The following is a 22,097-nucleotide window of genomic DNA, read 5'->3' as shown; positions in this document are numbered from 1 at the left end:
AGATTTCAGAAGCACCAAAAGGCCCTATTCAGACTGAAAATTTAAGCTTAGAGCAGGCCAATATATAGATACAGAACAGAAACCTCCCCCCAGGACCCTGGGCACTTGCTTTCATCCCACTGCCCCTCACTCAATGCATTTGAGATGACACAGCACCTTGGTCTCCAACATATGGGAGGCAGCTATGGCCAACTACTGCAGCCAATAGGGTTGGTTTTTTTTTTATCAGGTTTTTCTCCCTTGCTTATTAGCAAGGCAAAAAGCACAAGTTTGTTTCCCAGCCTGCTACCATACTGATCTGTCACTGGATATAAATGGAAGCAGCAAGGTCATCCCAGGCTTTACTTTCAATCCAGTTTAAAAGTTATCCAAACAGAAAGGTTAAATAGTGCAGGCTGTTGTCCTTCTAAGGCTAGGAAGATAAAGCTTCCTTTTGTCTTCACAACAGCTGCAGCAAAGCCCTTCAGCCACTCTCAACAGCCCATTTATGGCCCCAGCAAAGCTGCAAAGAGGAGACAGCAACAGCTTTGCTCTCACTGGCTTTGCCTAGCAGGGCTTTCAAGGCACATGCTCCATCCCACCACACCAGCTGCGAAGCCCATGGTCAGCAGGTCATCGGTGGGACTGCTCTCATCGGTGGTCCCAGCTCTCAGCAAGGGTTTTCCGGCTCTGCTCTTGGTGTCACTGCCTGCACTTTTACTGAAGTGTGGCAGCAAAAAGAAAAATAGCACCTAAAAGTTCACCTTATGTCCCACTGCTGGCCCAGGACTTATTTCTGAAAGGCTAGGAAGCGTGGGCACAAGGCACAGACAATTGGGTTAAACTCATCATGTTTGTATCTTACCTACATGTGTTTATATCTTACTTATATGAAGCAAGGAACAGGCACCAGAGCAGATAGCTCAAACCCAGCCTCAGCAACGGTGCCTTCAGTTAACAGCGGCTGTTACTGGTAGAACTGTAGTGGCTTTCTGAAGGATTTTCTTCAGATCTGGAGAAGAGGATCCCCAGGCACAAGCCTGCCTCCACGCTCCCCCCTTGGTGAGGCAGTACTTCTGCCACAGAGTGGGGCCGCTCTAGCAGGGCTGCCAGACCTGCCTCTCCACCAGTGACAGGGCTGGATGTCCAACAGCCTGATGGGGAATCACACCCTGTTGTCAGTGAAAGACAGCAGACTTCAGCATCCCCATAGGATCTCACAGACTCCTGCTTAAATTGACAAATAGTGATTTTAGAATATGGTTTCTAATGCATATTCTTTCAAATAAGACTCCAGCAGAAAGCAACACTCAAATAGTGCAGAAAGAGAAGACAAAACCATGACACTCAAACAAGCCTGGGAACAAGTGCCAGGCAAATTAATTGCAGGCACATGGACATACAAACTTTGTCACATTTGCCATCATTTCCATGCTGTTCCCTTACGACAGGAGAGAGAGCAACCAAGACAGGGCCAGGGAGCAAGCCATGCATTTGCTGTTTCATCACGCAGAAACCAAGAAATCTCTCTGGCACTAGTTTGGATGGGGAGGAACTGGTAGGAAGGGGAGGAAGGAAACTGCATGCAAGTCAAGGCAGGAATCTAGAGAGGTATTTACAAAATACAGCATTTTCCAAGGAGCTTGGCTTGAACATGGTATAATATAAACATTACAAGAGCCTAGATTTTGCTATCAATGCTTTGCGTGCAGAGCTGAGCCATAGCTTCAAGAGAAAATTCAGAGCTGGAAAATGCAGGTCTAATTCCATGAGCCAGGAACTGTTTAAGTAAGTTGTGTAAAGGCAAGAGGCACATTTACATTCCTATTTCAATCACGGGGATGGAAACAACTAAGATACCAAAGTAACAACTAAACCCATAAAGATAGAGAAGGTCCTTGTGCAACACAAAGTTTGCTAGCTGAAAAATAAGGAAAGGTCTGAAGAATTCCTTTCAACCCTCCACAGATTTTCAGACAGACATTTTAATAATGTTTAGAGACTAACTACAAGAGCTTTCAGGCTACAAGGAAGGTACCTTTTAATCAGCCTTTTAGCTACAACAGCTGCAAAATACATGCCCTTGGATTTAAACACGAGCAGTCACTTTTAGCAGCCATCCATTAATGGACATAATTGCTTTGGCAAGCAAAACTGTACTTGGGCTGCATGCAGCCTATTGCCAATTTAAACAGCAATGTAGTCACAACTTCCTAGCCAAGAGGCCCCAAATTCATTTCTTCATGCATGGACCTCTGCTCCTTGCATTTCAGGTGTCTCTTCATACAACCATTAAGTTCAAAAGGGCAAGTCCAGCTGCACAGAGGCAACAACAGAAAGTTATCACAAGCAGTTTCATTAGAGTTACAAAGTACAAAACACACCTGACTGCTCAGACTCACACTGTTCTTCCACCAGTCAGCTACAGAGTTAACTATTTTTGCCTTGCCAAAGAGGCTGTAAAAACACACCAAATGCCAGCTTGACTTTGAACATGCCAATCATTAGTAAAAGGTGCCGGCATGCACCCAGGAGCACCACACCAGCCATGGAGAGGTTGTGAGCTGCCGCGCAGGGCCAGGCCATCTGCTTGCCCTTATATAGATGCACACAGAGCATCAGGCTTTTCCCAGGGCCAAAAGAATTATTAGTAAGATGACAGAGCTGGAAAACACTTCTTGGCAGGGAAGCAAAAAGCAAACATAAATGAGTCAACGGATTCCACCAACTTCCTAGAAGACAAATTTGAGACTATTGTGGCTTTGTGCAACTAATCCCCACAGCTGAGACCTGGGAACACGTGGAGTAAGCAACAGTGTAACTGAACCTACTGAATAAAAAGCAGATGACATTGCACACTCCCTCTCTTCTTCATAAGCATCTACGCACTGGTAACAGATCTGACTTCCCTGATCCTAGCAGTTTTCAAAGAACAAATACATAGCTTCATTCCTGTTACTTTTAGCAAAGTAACAGACTGTTCTGCAAACAAAAATGGTGCATTAATATATTATACACTGGCAGCAGAGCTGCGCAGGAAAGCAGCTTGAAATTTGAAGAAAAGGACAGTAGGAGCAGAACAAGAGATTACATGTGCAATCCCTTTTACAAATATTCTTCCCTTATTACTACCCTCAGCCTGCCTCCAGACATAGAGGGAAGGGCAGACTCACTGTAGGAACATCTCTTTTTTGTTGGAAAAAAACACAGAAATACACACTTTACCTTTGAGTTGCTCAGGGCTGCATATGAGCACAGTACCACCACCTATTTGGTGACTAAAGCCACAGGCAAAGAGCCATTTGTTTTAGAAATAAATTTTCACCCATGCTGCAATGAATATTTGTCTGCTTTTGTACATCTGCAGCTACAGAGAGCTGTATGTCAAATTCATCATAAGCACTACCACTGACATGGGTGATGCCTGGATCTATCAGGTGAATGTTGTGGTAGGAGAATTTGTTCTTCCTGAGCCTTCCCTTCTTTGAGTACTCTTTGTCAGAGCAAGCATCTTTCCCATAATATGCCGAATTTCCAAAGGAAGTTGCTAGCTTTCTCCAGTCTGCTGGACATGTCTTGCTGCTTATCCCATTAAAGGAAAATCAGAGGAGTGCTTGGAAGAGATGCAGCCTGGGGGGAGGCTTTGCTTGACCCTAAAATGTCAGTGCAATGATGTACACACCCTAATTGAAAAAAAGAGCAGCAGCTCTTCTCAAAGACTCAAGATCCAAAACTTCATCCTTCTTATGAATGGGAGAGGCTCAAAAATCTGCCTGTGAAGTTTCTCAGTTTTGCAACCAAAGTTTTGAGGTTTTGAGTTTGAGTTTTGCAACCAAAGTTTCTCAGTTTTGAGTCAACCAAAGCACATTACTGCTGTAGGTCGGTCTTTCTGCATGTACCATACAAAACCATGGTGGTGAGCTAGATTTTACACCACTGAAGACAATAATGGAACCTTTACTTTGGTTTCTTGGAAACTACATTTCTAAAAACACTCTCTAGCCTGAAACAAAAAGCAAAATGAATGAACAAACACAGGCTCAGAAAAGAGCAGGGAGCTGCCAGACATGCTAAGTTCAGCAGGAATTGGGTGTATGCGCCGGCATTGTTGAAGACCCACTTTTGAGGCAGAAAATAGACCTTTCCAACTCTGTTCACACAGCAAAGAGCAAAGCAGCTGGCAGTGCTGCTGAGAAAAGCATATTCAGAGAAAGCAATTTGTGGCTGGGTTTTAAATCCCTAGGAAATTAACAGATTTGCACCTTTGGGTGAAAAAGCAGACCAATCATGTTTTCTTCAGCTAGTAATTTGATCCATTTTTAATGGTGACATGTGTTAGAGTAGATTTCCTGCCTACAATCTGATGTGAAATATTTTTGGACTGTTACCATCGTTAGGGAAAATACTGAGACAGGAAACATTGGAATGCTGTTGATACTCATAATCAAGTACACAGTGCAAACAGCATTTCCTTTACCAGAAGTGTTTAAGTCATTTCCATTCTCTACATTTACACTTCTCTTAAATAACCATTAGTACAACCAAACATGAAGACATCTTAACCACTTGGCTACCATTAAAAGAGAATAGGGTTGCATACTTGCAGAACACACATATAAAATTTGTTTTGGTCCACAGAGGAGCACAAGAAGACAACCACCATAGCACAATGCTTCCTTAAAACACTCTCCCAGCATCCAGCTACTTGCAGCTTAAGGACTTTCTGCAGCAGAGATACTGCCATGGTATATAATATCCTTTATAGATTTGTCATCCAGCCTCCCCTTCACAGAATCATAGAATCGTCTAGGTTGGAAAAGACCTTGAAGATCATCCAGTCCAACCATTAACCCTTGTTCAACCTTGAACCCATGTGCAATTTTAGCATTCACAACACAGTCACAAATGAAGTCTCCACTGTCAGGACGGTGTTGACCCTTTGGTGGAACTGAAACATCTCATGTAAGCTCAGACTGAGGTCTAAAATCCCTCCTGGCATAACTCTGCTGCCACCCCAAATGCAGGTCAGAGAGCATTTTACACAGGTAATCATTTAAATGAGTAATCATTTAAAATTCATCAGATATGAAATTAAAAATCACTATGGAGTTATGCTTTCACAAGACATCTCTATGATGGTGAGTAGAAAAGAAGGACTGGAAGACTCACTCTGGAAAACCTGGCACAGCTGGGCACATCCTCAGCACCAGCTGTGTGTCATGCTCCAGCCCACAGAGCTGTGGCCCTGTCAGACTAGTGGTCCTTGCCAGCACGGCTGCTTGGTACATCTGATTCAGCTAATGAGCTACAACTGCAGAGCGTGGAGACCAGACCCAAGAGTTGGTGGCGTGGAAGTGCAAATGATATACTTTCCTTTTCACAATCAGACAACTACTTACAGAACTACTTCAACAGAGAGAAAACTTCCAGCTCTGACCCGACTGTATTGTCAGCCTTCCTCACTAACTATACAGTCAAGCCTTATTGACAGAGTTTGGCCCACCGACGTTCAGGAAGCCCAAGCCATACCACTTAGCCACGTGGCACTCATTTTCTCAGGTGCCTTCCACCCTCTCCACAGTGATGCTCTTCCCTTCTTCACAGAGGAGGGATGACCATTGACTCCTAGTCTGCTTTTCTCATCCATTTCCTCTATCCTAAGTCAAACAGGAAGATGAAGCATGGGCTCCAACTGTTTTAAAAATGCCTTCTCTGTCACCCTGCTAGGCCTCTTCTCAAGATCTTCCATTTTAAGGTCTTGGTTTTAGACTGCAAAGTAAAGAAGGTCTTCAGCCTCAGCCATGAAGACCACATAGCATTTCTGACCACCAAGTCCAGCTGCATTTGGGACCACACAGTTACAGAGGCCCAGAGATAAGCTGGGATAAAATATTCTCAACAGAGTACAACCAAGAAAGACCACATGATGCATGCTACTGTCTTTTTGGCATTAAAGAGCTTTCTCCTCTGAGAAAGCCTCCTACAGCATCATATTCCCCAATACAAACACACTCCTAGCAGCTATCAAGTCTCCAAACAAGTAAGCAATTCATCCCCAAGCAGAACTTTACTCCCCAAAAGTCCCCTAGAATCACCGAAAATGGATTTTACATAGAACAATGGGTAGTAATATCTGGCTGTCAGATCACTGCTTTTACATCTTTGCCGTCCCAACACTCTCCCTGGCTATTTCGTCAGCAGTACTCATCGATCAGAGTACAGCAGCAGAAGCATCCAACACACACTCATGCCATCTCATTGAAAGGGGTCTTGAAAAAGAGTTGCGCTGTGCTAACTCAAAGCCCCTGCATGGTTTTATCTAGCTGCATATCCAGCTAAAAATCTCTGCCTGGGCAGCTTCCACACCCAAAGCCAACGAAACGTGCATGGGGTAGCTATAAAGTTAACGACTTTGTAATTAACATTAGCAAACACATTTTACAGACTCAATGATCTGTAAGACCTCGCTCACCCGCAGGCTGCAAGAGCCCTTGCCTCCCCCTCCTCTCTCCCAGCCAGAACCACATGGCACTGGTTTGCTAAGTCAAGCAGCTGGATATTTCAGAGAGGAAAAAGAGCACTCCTTTGCAGGAAGATTACAGGCTGCCAAGTTAGAGGCCAGTATGAGAAACTCTGGGGCTATCAGGCTGCCGCAATGCTCACCACCCATTCACACTGCCTGCACTGTGCTCCATTCTTCTCTCTCTGAATTCCCTCAATAAGTTGTCAGGCTTTTTTTGGCCAAGACCCATCACTTCTTCCTGAACTGGAAAATGCCTGCTGAACTCCTGGCATTGTCCAAACTATAGTAAAAGACTTCTGTTTATCACAGAAAAGCCCTGAACAACTGAACTACTGTGTCATTTAAGGCATGCTTTTTCACTCCTTCTGAAAGCACTTCCCCTGCATCTGCCGTGAAGCTGATGGATGACTGCTTTGGGGGAAGGTGGCCACAGGAAAAACTCACTCTAGAGCAACTAGAAATGCCACACTGCATCTACCATGTGACTCCAAGAACTGCTGGTACCCATGGCTGCAATTCAAACCAAGAGGAAGGATAAATCCCCAGCACCCTCAAAAAAAACAGGCTCCAGTTCTTTTAAGAAGAAATGGCTCAATGCAAAGCAGACCCCTGCCTTCCCAGTCTCCATTTCTTCTCTGTACAAAGATGGCCCAACGACAAAGCATGGCTGGAGAAAGGGACGAAGCTGTCCATTGCTCTGCAGCTCAAGATGGGGGGAAGGCTGAAGCCAGCCTGTGCTCTACGCTGGTGACAGAGACCATGGCTCAGCTGTCACCTTCCTTTAGTTTTTCAGGATTCAGGGAGACTGACACCTTGATGCACCCTGGCTCATCACTGTTTAGCACTGTCAGTGCTGTTTGATCAAAAGGCTCCAAAATGTACAACCTTTCTGAGTCTGTGCATGGCAGAAACTAGGCAATTAATAACATGGATAGTACACAAACATATATTTTAACTGCTAAATTAGAGCAACAGGAAGAAAGGTCATCTCTGGTTGTACCTCCTCTGTTATGAGTGAAATTTTCATGAGACCTGTCTTTGATTTCTTGCTGTCAGGAGTCACAGAATAGGCTGACAGAATCTGCCACAAATTATCAGCCAATTTCTCACTGGGAAAATTGTTTTCATAAGGTCAAAGTACAGCAAATGAAAGCAGCATTAGGATTAAAGACTGAAATGCCTTTCCCTCTTGCTATCCAGTGCCTGGACAGACAAAGCACTAAGAGGTCAAATTAAACAAACCAGCCAGAGAGGTCTGCTGTCAAACCAAAACATAGCTACTGCCCACCCTGCATCCCTCCCTCTCCCCATTCCCAGTCTCACTCAGCAACATACCTGCTGACCGTCAGAGTTAGTTCATCTGTGCAACCCTTGATTTTGTTCTGCGCCTCAAGGTGTGTCATGTTATCTGTGTTCACTCCATCAATGGCTATGATCTGGTCTCCTATACACAAGCTGGCTATTGCAGCTTTGCTACCCGGAGTCACCTAAGAGAAAACAAAAAGAGTGAATGGACTTTCCAGGGAAGAGCTTTCCATAGCAACATTTGAAAAACAGTTGGAGCACTCAGGGCTTCTCTCACTGGTACCTGCAAGCAAAGAGGTGAAAACTAATGAAAGTAAATTCTCAGCAGAAATCTATGTGGGTCTGGGTCTCTAAGATACTTCTCAGTATTAGTTAGGGGCAGGATTCAATCACAAACACCTTCATCTGCATCACAATCACATTTGCTTCCCTCCTTGGAAGAAAGGTTTGGGCTCAAGCTTTTGGATAGCTTCTTTAGTTGTAATAAACTGGTTTTGCCCAGGAGCAGCTGTGACAGATGCTCACGGACTTCAGTGCGATCAATTACAAAGCAGTGCTTGATCTAACAAGCAGACTGGAAGGGACAAAGGCATCAGAAATTTCATCTTTAAAAAACAATCTGACAATACTTTCTGAAAAAGTAGAAGCATCAGACCCAGCCGGACCACAGCTCACCTTGATACATTCTGCCTTTCCTCTCCACGCTTGATGCTTTGCTTCCCAGATGTACCACTGCACTGCCAAAGTGCTGTGCTGTGCTCTGCCTGAGAAATGGCTGATGGGAAGGAACTTGGCGTAATCTCATGGAGATCCCAGACAGAATACACTACTACACAGCAATGCCATTGGTATGATACTCCTCATGAAAAAGGAGGTCCCAGCTAAAACTTGGCATTTTCAAGCAAATCAACTAAATGGCTCATTCATTTTTCCCTACTTCTGCTAAAGAGGTGTCCTCTTAACAACAGAGACCTCTTTGGGTCAAAATTATTGCCTGGACAGACGGTGAAGAACATCACATTTGTTTGTGGCTTTGCAAACACTACATAAGATTTTGTGCAGTTTTAATGACTTTGTGGAAGGAGCATAATGATTACTGTGGGCCTTCATCAATTATTTAACAGGCAGAGGAAATGAGAAGGGTGGACTGCTCCCAGACATGAGTTCAGATTAAAACATGCCTTGCAGCCGAGACATACCTCGTTTATGAGTCTGTTGCAACTGGTATTCATTCTACACATTCATGCTAGGTTTCAGCATGCTGGAAAGCAGCTGAGCAAACCCAGTAGAGCTGTCAGACATAAATAAACATTGTTGGTAAGATTTAGAGAGTCCTCCTAATGTGGGATTAGATGGCAAATCATTCCCCTAGGGAATCATTTCCCCTAAGGAAACATTCACCTCCTAGAGGTGTCCTGCATTAGCTGCAATCACAGCTTTCCCTAGGCCAAAAATGAGGCTGTTTAGCACATCTCCCCACAGCTGTAGTGGGATATTTTCTCTAACCAGAAGGAAGATCACAAGATGCTTTTCTTTTTTTCACTGCTCTACTAGGATAGTATTTCATGGAAAAGGGAAGGACAGAGATGTGTATCACAGGTGCTCAACATTAACCCAAAGACCTTCAGATGGGTCAACTGAATGGTGCCTGTCTAGCTGCTCACCACTTTCAATGCTGCAAGCAGATTACAAACTGACAGAGGAAGTGCTAATGAAGAGACCAGACAAGCCACCAGATGGATATAGAATACCTGCTTTAAATGTGAAGATCATCACCTCCCAAGCTGCAGCCTGCAGCTGACTGGTGGCCTACTAAGACCCCCGCGTGCAGCCTGCTGCTGCTCCACCGGACACATTGCCTGGAGAGTACCTTCACGTAAATCCTCTGACAGGGACAGCTAGCATGAAGAAATCCTGAGCACTGAAAGTCACCCATAGTCCCACCAGATTAGAAACCTCATCATTTTAGAAATCATGAAACAGATCCCTAAAGACATCATTACACTGGAGGGAGTCTGCGGGAGACACATTGTGCGTCCGTCTCTGGGCCTTAACCAAGTCAATTTGGTTTCCATCTCCTGCAGTACCAAAGGAGGGAGAGAAGCACCTTACTCACCCCTTTGAGGAGCACCGAGCTCAGCACACTATTACCGTGACTCATTTTTGATCACACAAGACTTGCCAAGGGGTCAAGAATAACGGTGGATTAACACTGCTGCTCAAACACTGCTGGAGGCTTGGCTGTACAGCTGGCATTTAAAGACTGATAATCTACCCAACATGTGGCAGGCTGCTAGAGATAACCCTGTACCACAAGAAGCAGCTGAGCCAGAGCATCCAGGGACACTGAAATACTGAAGCCTCCTGAAGAAACCCCAAGAACCACTGGGATGAGTGAGTGGCATTCACAGTAACATTTCAGTGCTTTGCCATTGCTTGTGGTGTCACATTCCCCTTCTGTGTCCACTTCAGAGGAATTTGAAATGCGAGAGCTCTTCTCTATCAGATAAGAGCCACTGGAAGCACAAGGGCTATTACCACTCAAGTACCATACAAACCTCTCTCCCCTAAGGGGAAGTTACTGGGATGCACAGTAATGAAAAAGGTAAGTGAATTTACCAAAAGGAAACATGTTTTAAACTCCAGTTTCTTCAGTTCTGAAAATAACTTGCAACCTTCCACAAACTGCTCCCCTGCAACATCCAGCTCGTACTCCTTGCCAGGATTGCTCATAGCAAACGTGTCTGCACAAGGGCACGGTACTGCAGGGAACCCATCCCCCATCCTTTTAGGATGATTAACAGCTACTAATAACGTTCCCTTCCCCCCTCGCGGTAAGGTCTGGGCTTATCTCAGTGCTGTCAACCCTGCTTTTGAGATTTGCTCACCTACCAGTTAGGTCAGAAAAGCGAAAAGCATTTCTGTTATTAAGTGAGGAGCAGAGCGCTGCCACTTGGAAGACCTTTTCCTGCTTTTATTTTTATCACATCCCTCCCTGGTCCATGGGGAGCAGCAGGGGCAGATGGGGCGGAGGAGGGGTGGCAGGGGGTGGCAGGCAGTCACTCAGAGCACTGACAGCTACCACCCAGCTTATACAACCCAACCAAAAGGACTCCAGAAATGAACAAAAGCTTTCAGGGTCACAGGCATCCAGTAAACATGTTGCAATGCCTGAAACTGCTTTGCTCCTGCTCTCCTTTCAGATGACTTAAAGCTTTGCACCAGCCTCTCTTCTTTCCCTCCCCTCTTGACCCAGCATGCAGCAGACACCTTTAGGAACCGAGGGGACAGCAGACAGCGCCTTGCACAGGCGGGTGACCCAATAATGAGCAGATACAGCTACACTTCTGCATCAGGTGAGGAGAGCTGAAAGACTGCAAGGAACAAAACCTGCAAACACAACTTTGCAGAAATTACATCTCACACAGCGGTGTAGCCTCTTGTCTCCTTCAAAACAGCTCCCTGACGGGTTTGAGCTTCCCCCACTGGGGTCGATCAGCCTCTGGCAGAGGGGACATGAGGATTATCATAGGGCCGCAGGAGTCCCCCAGCTCCAGGGACACTACCATCAGGCAAATAAAGCTCTGCACACCTTGTAACATTATGCCCAAGGGCTTCCTTTGGAAAGGAGCCATGACCTACCTTGTGGTGATTGCTCCCAGGCAATTGTGTAACACCTTGCCATTAGGTCATTTCACTGTTGAACAGACAATGCTGAGACAGGCTGAGCAGCACTGCTTCATAGTGTATCCAAAATAGGTCCCAGAGCTCACCAGAGCCTACAGTGATGCTCTGTTTGGCTGGTGTCTCTGTGTAGAAAATACGGGCTACTACAGAAATAATCTAGATACTTATAACCAGGCATACCAAACTAGGTCCCTTACCAGCTTAGACATATTTGCCAGCATATGCAAGAAATAATCTCCATAATCCATGGGTTTGATCATGCACTCTTTACTCATGCAAAACTCAGTGTAGTAGGTAATGGTTTAGACCAGTTGTAGGCTTGAACCCCTCTTTTTAAAGAGGTCCCACAGATTCAGGGTTGGCATGGATAGAAGAAAAACATGTTATTTTCTTACACTACAAAGTGAAGCTTTATGTACACATTCACATGCGTGCACAGACACACACACATATATAAAGCTCCGCAATTATGAAGAGGGTAGAAAAATCATCTGTGCCCTCACCTTCCCTGCACACATACTTTGGGCTCCACCTTGCCACCACCACAGGACTTTGCAAAGTTCCAATTTCTGTCTCCCAGGTGGTTTGCTTGCTACTGTCACCTTGCACTGGCAGCCAGGCAGCAAACGAAGGACTCTGCTATGACATGTCAAGTCTTCAGCTAGTCTTTAGGCAAGTGCACTTAAAATAGAAAACACTTCAATTTAGCAGAGGGAATGAGACATACTTGACTGCTCCCAGGCTGCCTTTATAAAACTTCTATCTGTCCCAGAACTAGCCAAACACAACCATGTTCTATATTTGATGCAATTACCTCCATACACACTACCTAACAAGCTTTGTAGTCCCTGGGCAGGGATATATGGTGCCTTTTTTCCTTCTGCAGGCAAGGATCTGAGAGGCAGCAGTGGGTGTATTAAGGGAAGCTGCTGCTCACAGCAAATGAGAGGGAGGAAGGGTGGGAAGCGTATCTATGAAAAGCAGCATAACACAGCTCCGCGTGAGTCAAGATAGATGGGTGGGTCTAAAATCCATTCAATTCTTTCTGGCCTTCTCCCCCCATCCATTCAGGCACCCTACTTGCTCATTTGCCCTTCACAGTTTCTCACAGACCCTATAGCTTCTGGCACCACTCATCGCTCCACACCCAGACACACATTGAAAGAAGTGATGGAGAGATAAGAAACAAGAAAATTAACATCAGCCAAGAAAAAGACCTGGATAAACAGCACCTATCTGAGCTTGAGAGGAAAACTCAGCTGCGTCTTTGCTGGACAGAACAGACGTGCAGCAACATACTTCTAAGGCCACTAGTGACAACTAGACATCTCTGACATTCAATTTAATCATCCCCACCCACACACACTGCTCTCTTACCATGAGTAATGTCCTCAGCACTTGGAGTAGTATGCTAAGCAGCCACAGTTTCTCCCAGCAAAAGCATGCAGCTGGGTCAGCAAGAGATCAGAGGCTATGAGAAAATTCAGGCAAAGCACATTCCCCACCCCTTCCCTTTAGGGGAGGGGGGACAACAGGCTGGTTCCTTACGACCAGCTCCAGTACATTTTCCTCCCAAGCTGCTCCCATCTCTACACCATTACGGTCTGACAATGCCGCGGCCCAGAGCTCACTGGCTGCTCCGTGCTAGCCCAGACCAAATCATCACCAGGAAAGAAGAGGGGAAGGGGGACATGACACTAGCTGGTGAAACCCCTGAGCATCAGCCCACCCCAGCGGGGTCTGGGCTTCCACTGGACAAGCCCCTCTGGCAGCTCAGCTCACCCTCCTGCCTATTTCTGACAGCCAGCATTATTAACCCAGAAAAGGAAAGGCATTAGACACAGCACAGAGAGGACTGACCTCAGGAAGGTGAGGTGATTTGCTCAGATGCTCAAGTGGTGGTCACAGCCCCACAGCTTGTTTTGCAACATGCCTAACATTTTAAAAAACAAAGATTTCTTACAAGACCTCAAAAACATTACATAGAGCTGCTCATCAGCTGAGCCTTTCCTGATGGTTTATTTCATCCTCTAAATAAAACAACATGTCCAGTAATCAGCAACCATCTAAGATACTGTGTCACTGTCCAGAACAACATCAATTGTTTATGCATTTAAGGCCTCCTTTAATTTCCCTGTTTACAGTGACAAGAAAAAAAAAAAAGAATCCATTTGCTGCTGTTATGTTGTTATGTTGCATCCATCTAACCCAATGTATTTTACAAGCCAAATACATCTCTTGGACAAAGTGATTTTTGAGGGTGAAAGGTACAAAGAAGCTTGCAACCATACATAATTTGACATCTGGGAAAGAAGATCAGGGAACAAGAAGGACTCTCTTTCTCCCAAGAAGTCCAATATTTACCTTTGCCAAATTAAGTTCTGGGGCTTAAAGCTCTCATGTAAGATTAGGGCAGGTACATTGCCTCCCCATGTAGAGCCTCTCTTTAGGTTCTTTGGAGAACTCATCAAGAACAAGGTGGGTCAGATGTTGCCAAAAGAAATGATGCTGGACTCAAGGAAGAGGTACAGAGAAAAGGGTACTCCAAATGTTGGTGACATCAAGCTGCCTCATAACCCATGGCAAATTGGTCTGAAAAGATAAACTGCAGAAAGTACAGCTCTGGCTCCTAGGAGAGGCATGGGTACTGCTCCTGCACATAACTCCTGTAGAAGGTGTTTGATTAGTATCTTCATTCTTTTAAATGTTTTTCTAAAAATAAAACTGCCCCCCCCAGACTCAGGAAAGAGGGCTGGAAAAGATCAAGCCCATCCTGTGCCCCAAAGCATTCTGTCTTCACTGCAAGAAAATTCTGCTGCTTTCTACTTGCTACAATTAATTTCTTCTCATCCAAATGCCAGCAGTCAGGGAGATCAGCAGAATCCCTTCCTCTCCTCAGGAGCCATTTCTATCTTTGAAGAACAGGCTTGTCCAGCCACAGCAGCTGCCCGGGAAACTGTCAGGGCTCATCTTGACTTCAAAGTCCATAGGGGCATTACTAGGGATGTGAACCTCTGTTCTCCATACCCCACAGGCTCAGACAGCCCAGATAGGACTCCCCCCAGCAGCAAAGGCACAAGGCATCATTCTGTCCTCTAAACATGAACCCAGCTACTTCTGGAGGTCCAGAAGCTCATGGCAGGTGACCCTAATGACCAGTGTCCCACAGGTGCTGATCAGCTGTCTAGTCGTAGAGCAGCTCTGCCAAGTGGCACAGCACGGCTGGGACTGCTGCAGCCCCCACCCAGCCCGGCAGCCAGGAACAGCAGCACAAGAGAAAACATCAGTGCAGGAAACGTAATGCCACATTCACCTTCCTGTAAACCCCAGCAGCTTTCCCCAGCTGGCTCCCTCTGCCCAGACAGCTTCAGAACAAGAGCCAAGTGTAACCCCGGTATTAGCAGTTATAGGCAGGAAAACCAGGCCAGGCAGCAGAGCAACTGCAGCCATAGGTGTGCACAGTGGGGACCAGCCAAGACTTCCAGGGCTGAGGACGAAAGCCAGCCCAACCCTAAATCCTATCACATCCACCACACCCCATGTTTCCTTTGGCAGAGGCATTCCAGCTCCCCTCTGGGCACAGAGGCCTTCCCGTCCAGCCCCTGCTCTCTGTGTCTCAGACCATGGCCACACGCTATTTTTTTCTTTCCACCTGGGGAAGAGGCTGCAGCCCAGCTCCCGAGGCAGACACTTGTCCCACAACAGCTGAGCCCTGGCACACTCCAGAGAGAGGATGGTCTCTATCCATCCGCTGTGGTGGTCGTCCCACTGAGCCCCCCAGCTCCCACAAGAGATACCCGTTAGCAAGGTGTCCCCCGTACTGCTTTCTCTCACCAGTGGCTCCAGGATGTCTTTGCTCAGCTGCTTCCTAACAGGGGGACCAGATGGGAGCAGTGGTAAGGATGTCAGCCAGTACCAAAGTGAAAACCAAATGTTCTTTTCACACCATGGGATTCAGTCCCATGCCTGATTTCAGACCATCAAGTCAAGTTTTATCACTAAATCAAGTTTTAAGTTTATAGAGCTGGTTCAGAGGGTCATGCTTAAAAAAACCCAAACACCCAGAAAACACCCAATTATCTTCCAATTCTGTACTTGCTATAAATCCTGAGCTTTTAAAATACCATGAATAGATAAAACATCAGACTAAACAGGGATGAATTCATGTCACTGAAGTTGAAATCAGCAACAAGCATAGTGTTGAGATTTCATCTTTCTAATGTATTTGCAGAACTGGGCTGTCTTGAAACTGTTTTTTCATTGGGACAATGCTCAGTTTCATAACAAAATGTCCAGTTTCACAGACTCCAACAGACACCACTCCTTAACAGGGCTGGGAGGTTTTTGACATGACAAAATGTAGGGCAACACTCCCCTCTGCCCGTATTTAGGGTCAGATGTTCAAGATCAACACATCACTACCACAAACCACAAAAATAATCTCTAGAACAAGGTTTATCAAATGGATCCATGTATATATTCAACTGGAAACAGAAATCCCCAATGTTTATCAAAATCAAATGCAACCAAACAGGAAACAGCTCAGGTTACCTGAGGGATGAAGGGGGATGGGGTCTATCAACTGCACTGCTTTACAGCTAGCTCCACTTCATCAGCATCTCTCCTCATGCAACACATTGCTTGCTTCCTCCACTGGGAGTTAACTGGGAACTAACCCATGCATAGAGCAGCTTTATGGACACTATTACCCTGCAGCATGTCCATCCACAGCTCAGAAAGAGCTTTTCTCAAATTCTACCCCATTGATTCACTGCATGGTATCATCCAAAGAGTGATAAAGGCAAGGGTCTTTCCTAGTCCTGTAAGGCAATCCAGCAGGCTTCGGTCTAGTGTTCATTACACTGATCAACACAAGTTTTTTTCTGAACAAAGTCTGTAATAAAGCATCCACTCTAACCCTACAGTTTTAAAAAGAAAGGTAAACCAGAAACATCTGTGAAGCATCCCTCTGAAAGAGACAGGAGACTCCACAAGAAGGTCTCACGCACAGCACTTGTGAAATCACCACGCTTGTCTCTCTCACTGGGAAGACTGGTCCAACACAAGTGAGAAACCAGAATCATTCGTATGAGAAGATGCTCATGATGTATTTGAGCCCAAAGCAGTTTTGAACACACAGCTCAAGTGGAAAGGGGGGTAGGGCAGCAACAAAAGACAAGATAAGAGCAGATGTGGAAATACCATAATCTTTCATCTGTTGCTCTCCTAAGGCACAACCGGTCACTGGCGTTACGCAGCTGCTGCCAGCCAGAAGCTCTCGGCCAGGCTGCTCTGCTGGCTCCCATGCTCACGGCACCAGAGCTCCTCATCCTTCTTGGACCCAGGACTGCAGTGTCAAACTCCAATAACTCCTCCTGGGGAACAAGCTGCCTTGGCAATTCAAATGGTGCTGCCTCCCACCAGCACAACACAACTCCCTACATCAGAGAGGACCTCCAGTAGCCAAAAGCCACTAGTAAAGAGCTGAGGTCAACAGTGATGGAAGCCATAATACCAAGGCAAGCTCAAGAGCTCACCATCAGGATGATGTTGCCAGAAGCCAAATCTCAGCTCCTGGCAGGTAACAAAAGCTGAATTTAGGCACCTTGGTTCAAAGAGAGCTGCAAGACACCCAGTTCAGGCCCAGGACTGGATGGGTGTCTCTCTCCCGGCATCCCACCACGCCAGTACACACCCGGAGCAGCAGGGTGACCCCATCAAGTGTATCAGTGGGATGGGCAGTCCTGGATGAGGCAGAACCAGGCTCCACTGGCCACACCAGAAGGGACTTGTCCTCCACGTAGCACACCCAAATTGCTGCACTTGCAGTTGGCAGCAGTAGGACAATCCCTGGTGCAATCAAAGATGCACGACTGGCCTGGGACAGGCAGCCCAGTCCCGTGCACCACTGCTAACAGCACTCCTCATGAGCGCATCTGTGCCACAGACCCACAATCTACATGCTGGAGCACAAAGCAAACACATAACAGTACTGGGGGAGGGATGGCCGCACCCTACCCTGCTCCCAGGGTGATGGTCTCATCACAGGCTACAGCCTCCCCACCCTCTCATTCCCCACAGGTAGCCCCCCATCTCACACCCTGGTGGGTCCAAGGCCCTCATAACCTTTGGCAGATGCCAGTCCTACAGTCAGAGCTCGCCCCATTCTGTGAGGGGAGGAGGGCTCCGTGCCCAAAAAGCTCTCTGGTCAGAGCACAGGTACTAAATGCAATAAGCAAGAAGAAAAATGAAGTCACAGCCCCATAAAGTCATCACACAAGGAGGATCAGACTCTATAACAGGCCAAAATGGGGCCAGATCTTTTTTTACATGGTGAAGGGGGGACCCACAGAGAGCTTTGTTCCCGAACCTAGGGGACAAACCCAGGAGCCTTAGGAGCAAACCACAGGGAAGATTAATGGCTTGAAGTCTTGGAGGTGAAATGCCAGAGGGACCACATGAGAAATCCGTGATAAGAGCTGCCAATTGTCAGCATTTACGTCACCACCACCAGAGAGGCTATTTTATTACATTTTAGTCTCCGAGGTCACAATTTCTCATGAGGTGGCTATTTTTGCCGCTTTGCTGATCTATGTCCCTTGGTATGTGCCCATGAGCACTAACAGGCGACCAAGGAGAAGAGGTAAGAGCAGCGAGGTAGGACTTCAGACACACTGCTGCCCGGGAGCCTTTCGCTGGAAGGAAATGGCGACAATTACCATAACAATGAAGTAAATATCGCTTCCCTTACGCTAAAGCTGCTTTCAAGTCCAAAAAATTCTTCAGAAGAATGAGGCATCATTACTGTAATCGAAAGAGATTACAAGACAATTGATAACTCCCCCCCCGCTGTGGGTCTCAGCACCCACCAGCTCAGCTGCTCCCTGAGCCAGCAGCTGCCCCCGAGTCCTCCAGGCAGCGGGACCCCGCGGCAGGAGGTATTCGGGAAAAAAAAAAAAAAAAAAATCAAAAATCACAAGTTTCACCATCCTGCTCTTCTTTAAGGGCAGTTCACAAAAGTTCAAAGTTCTTGTATGTCCCCCTTGCAGCGGCCCTTCCTCACCTGGGGCCAGGGGGAAGGCAGAGCCTCGCAAAGGTGGAGGCAGACGCCAGAGCCCAGGGCTGGCAGCAGCTCCCCGCATGCCTCTGGTTTGCCGAGGGACGGCTGGAAATCGGAACGATTCCTTCTCCCGGGGGAGGCCGGCAGCCAGCCCCGACAAGATGCCGAGTAGCACACCCCACGCAAAGCCACGAAAGGACAGGGAGTTTGGGGTTTACTGATCCCACGCTGGAAGAGACGGGCACGCGTGCCCTCGCCTTTTGCGGGCGTGGGCGAGCGGCCCGGGGCAGGGCCCAGCTCCCCGCCCGGGGAACAGCCGGGCAGGCGGCAGCACCTGCGCGCAGGGGGGTGCGTGGACAGAAGAGCGAGGTAGTCTGAACCCAACCCTGACTTTTACAAACGATGGAGGAGAGGAGGGCAAATTACGTTACACCACTAAAACTGTTTAGATGTGAAATTTAAGTGTCATTTCCTAACTAATTCTTCTTTAAGTGGGAGTAAAAAGGACTTAGGAACAGGTAGAGGCACTTAACATAGGTTAATATGGCTTCTGTAAACAAAGGCTTTCAACTGTACTTGGCAAGCAAAAGCAGGGGAGTATTCACACCCTCTCAGTGCGACTCTGCCCTACAGGATGGGCTGCGAAACCCAAATTACAGGCTGGCAGGAGCAGAGGGGATTCCCTCTGCCTGCGGTAAGGGGTTTGCTACGGACAAACTGAGGAGGGAGGGTCGGTAAGAAGCAAACACCCTGGTCAAAGACCCTGGTCAAAGGGGCTTTTTGGGCCACCACGGATTTCTCCATAAACATTAAAAAAACCCAACAACCAAACAAAACCAAAACCAAACAACAAACAGGGGGAAGAAAAAGAAACACACACACACAGAGCCCCCCCCGCAGCTGTGAAACCAAACCTGCCTTTGTCCCACCAGCAGTCACCTGCAGTGCCAGCCTCCCCCGGCCCCGCCGCCCCCGGCCGCCAGCACCGCCCGCGCCCCGCGCCCTACCCGGGAGATGGTGAGGGGCTGCTCGAAGTCGCGGCCGCCCACCAGGCGGAACCCCCAGGGCCCGGGGCCCGGCAGCACGATGCGGTGTGTCCCCATGTGCGCGGCTGCACCCCTCGGGACGCCCGGCAGCCCCGCCGCCCTCACCGGCCCTCACCGGCCCGGCCCGCCCCCGGCCCGCCCCGCCGGCCCCTCCCCGGGGCTGCCGGGCCCCGCCGCCGCCGCCGGGCTGGCTGTCCCGCCCCGTGGGGCAGAGCTCCCCGGGCACCGCCGGGAAGGCTACCGCCTTCTCCGGTGGGAGGCCGGCCCGCCGCGCTGTAAGGGGAAACCCTCCCGAGGGAGGTTCGCGGGGCCGAGCCGCTGCCGGAGGACGAGAATTGCGGTGCTGGGAAGCTGGGAGCGGCTCACGGGCCGCCTTGCCCCCGCCCGGCCCCGCAGGCAGGACGGCTGCAGGGCAAACCGGCAGCGAGGCTGCCCCGGTGCGGCACCTCCCAGGCGAACACGGCCCGGCCTGCGCCAGCCCCGTGTGATGTTAACTCTGAAACCTAATGGAGGCGGTGGAAATAAGCGGCATTGTGTACTGCTTCCCAGCCGAGAGCTGATTAGTGAGGGCGGAGCCTGGGAAGGGTATTACCTTTCCCCTAATTTAGCTCTGATTTGTCACTGCTTGAGGCAGTTTTATCTCTAGCTCCTTAGGTGTAGTACCATCAACAAAAGAAAGAATTCTATACCAGTTTATCAGCCGACCCCCTTAGCTGAGATTCAGGAAGAAGAGTTGTTCCAGTTGCATGTTCAGCCCCCACTGATCTGACAATGCACAGGTGGGAGAGGTTGATTACAGCAACCGAGTGCAAGCATTGCTGCTTATTTAGTAAATTAATACAGCTCACCAGTGAGCTGCAGCACAAGGCTGCTGCTGAAGTTGGGATTCAGCCACGGCCAGGGAGCAGTCAGCAAGTGGGGATGAGGTGAGTCACGCAGGTGCTGGCCCTGCAAGACATGGCCATGAATGATCCCATCGCAAGGCACACCCTTGCCTCTGAAAGACCCTTTCTTGGCTTCCTCCTTTTTCGTGCATTAACTTGTCATTTCATTGGTTATTTCCTTCTGGGGTACATGCACCCAGACTATTAATCTCTAACAGAGAGCAGTAGTTCTTCTACTGCATTATTACACAGCTCCTGGCAGTGAAGAAAGTGACACCGAGAGCTCCTTTCCCCCCAGGTGTGAGGGATTTGCAGAGGGCTGTGACACGCCACTGGGTCCTCTTCCTACCTCTGCATGCCCAGCTTCTACAGTCACAAAAGCATCTCTAGCTTGTTCCTTACCACATATATTAGGATAGAGAGTGACATCAATAAAAATCAAGGTTCAGTAGCTATAGAGGAGTATCTCTCTCTCCCCTCCCTGGCTGGCGCACTGTAAAGCAAGGGCTAGCAAGGCTAGTGATTGCAGCAAAGCACTGGTCAGGCTGCCCTTTTGCTTTTATATCAGGTAATCTGCAAAACAGAAAAATGGGCTATATCTGTGTGCTTTCTAAGGACATGTAAAATAGCTGGAGGCTTTTCCAGTCCTGTTAGTTTGGTTTTAGGAATGGCTTGTTTACAGTTTGACTTCCTAAAATCATTGTGAATGCAGCCACGACATCTATCTGTCTGCCTGACCATCCGGCTGCATTGCTGCGGAGTTCAAATCTGTTGCCCAGTCTTGGCTCAGCCCGAGGTGGATGTCTCAAGGAAGTTAAAACTCCTCGTGAAAGACGAGCCTTTGGGGTGGGCACAGCCCTGCGCAGGCAGCATGCAGGGGCCAGATGGGAGGAGGTGCAGGGTGCACTTTTGTGGTACTCGCATGTTACTGAGCCCCAGGCAGCTCAGCTCTGGCCATCCCTTGCTCTGCTTCTGCAAGGACTGTTCCTTTACATGAGGTGCACCCAGAAGTCCCGGCTAGCTCTCCTGCTTCAGGGCTGGGAGATGTGATGCGTTCACCACAGGACCTTGCACAAACCCCTGAATTAGTGCTGCAGCCATATCTGCCTGGTCAGCATGCAGCTACCGCAGAAGTCAGTGTCATATATGGCTTCTCTGACCCACCGCATCAGGGTTAAAAATGCACATGTAAACCCAACAGCAACTGATGTCCGTTCCCACAGAGGTTGGCATTTGGGGCTTCTTGTCCTACTTAACCTGTGTGGTCTTCTCATCTGAGAGAATCACAAAGACACTTTGTAAAACAGGGGACTCAGGTGTGCCCCTGAGCTCCCAGGTCTGCATGCATGCCACAGCAGCTACACTCCAACCCCATGTTACAGAGAGATCTGGCTGTAAACCAGCTTTTTCTCTGCTTTTACACCTTGATTTCTTCGAGCAAAAATCACAGCCTGCCTATGGCTCAGGAGGGAGAACTGGTGAGCTCAGGCCAAGTCACAAGGTAGATCCTCAGGTGCAGGACACTGGGGAAGCCCATGGCAGACACCTACTGCTCAGTACAGACACAGCCGTTCAAAGAGCCACAGACAGGCACTAATACAAAAATGCATTGC

General features: G+C 47.9%; 1 protein-coding gene across 1 annotated transcript in view; it reads right to left on the bottom strand.

Annotated features, from left to right (window-relative positions):
* PDLIM1 (PDZ and LIM domain 1) overlaps nucleotides 1-19,714 on the bottom strand; it is a 45,725-nt gene extending 26,011 nt beyond the window's left edge. The window contains exons 1-2 of the mRNA XM_074830751.1: nucleotides 19,562-19,714; nucleotides 7,838-7,989 (exon numbers count right to left, since the gene is read on the bottom strand). Of these exons, the coding sequence (XP_074686852.1) occupies nucleotides 7,838-7,989; nucleotides 19,562-19,657 (248 nt within the window). The 5' untranslated portion in view covers nucleotides 19,658-19,714. The remainder of the gene's footprint in view (nucleotides 1-7,837; nucleotides 7,990-19,561) is intronic.
* Nucleotides 19,715-22,097: the final 2,383 nt, after the last annotated feature.

The sequence above is a fragment of the Strix aluco genome, chromosome 7, assembly GCF_031877795.1.
Source record: "Strix aluco isolate bStrAlu1 chromosome 7, bStrAlu1.hap1, whole genome shotgun sequence".
Taxonomy (NCBI): Eukaryota; Metazoa; Chordata; class Aves; order Strigiformes; family Strigidae; genus Strix; species Strix aluco.
The sequence above is the reverse complement of the archived record's forward strand: the minus strand, read 5'-3'. Positions and strand labels throughout refer to the sequence as shown.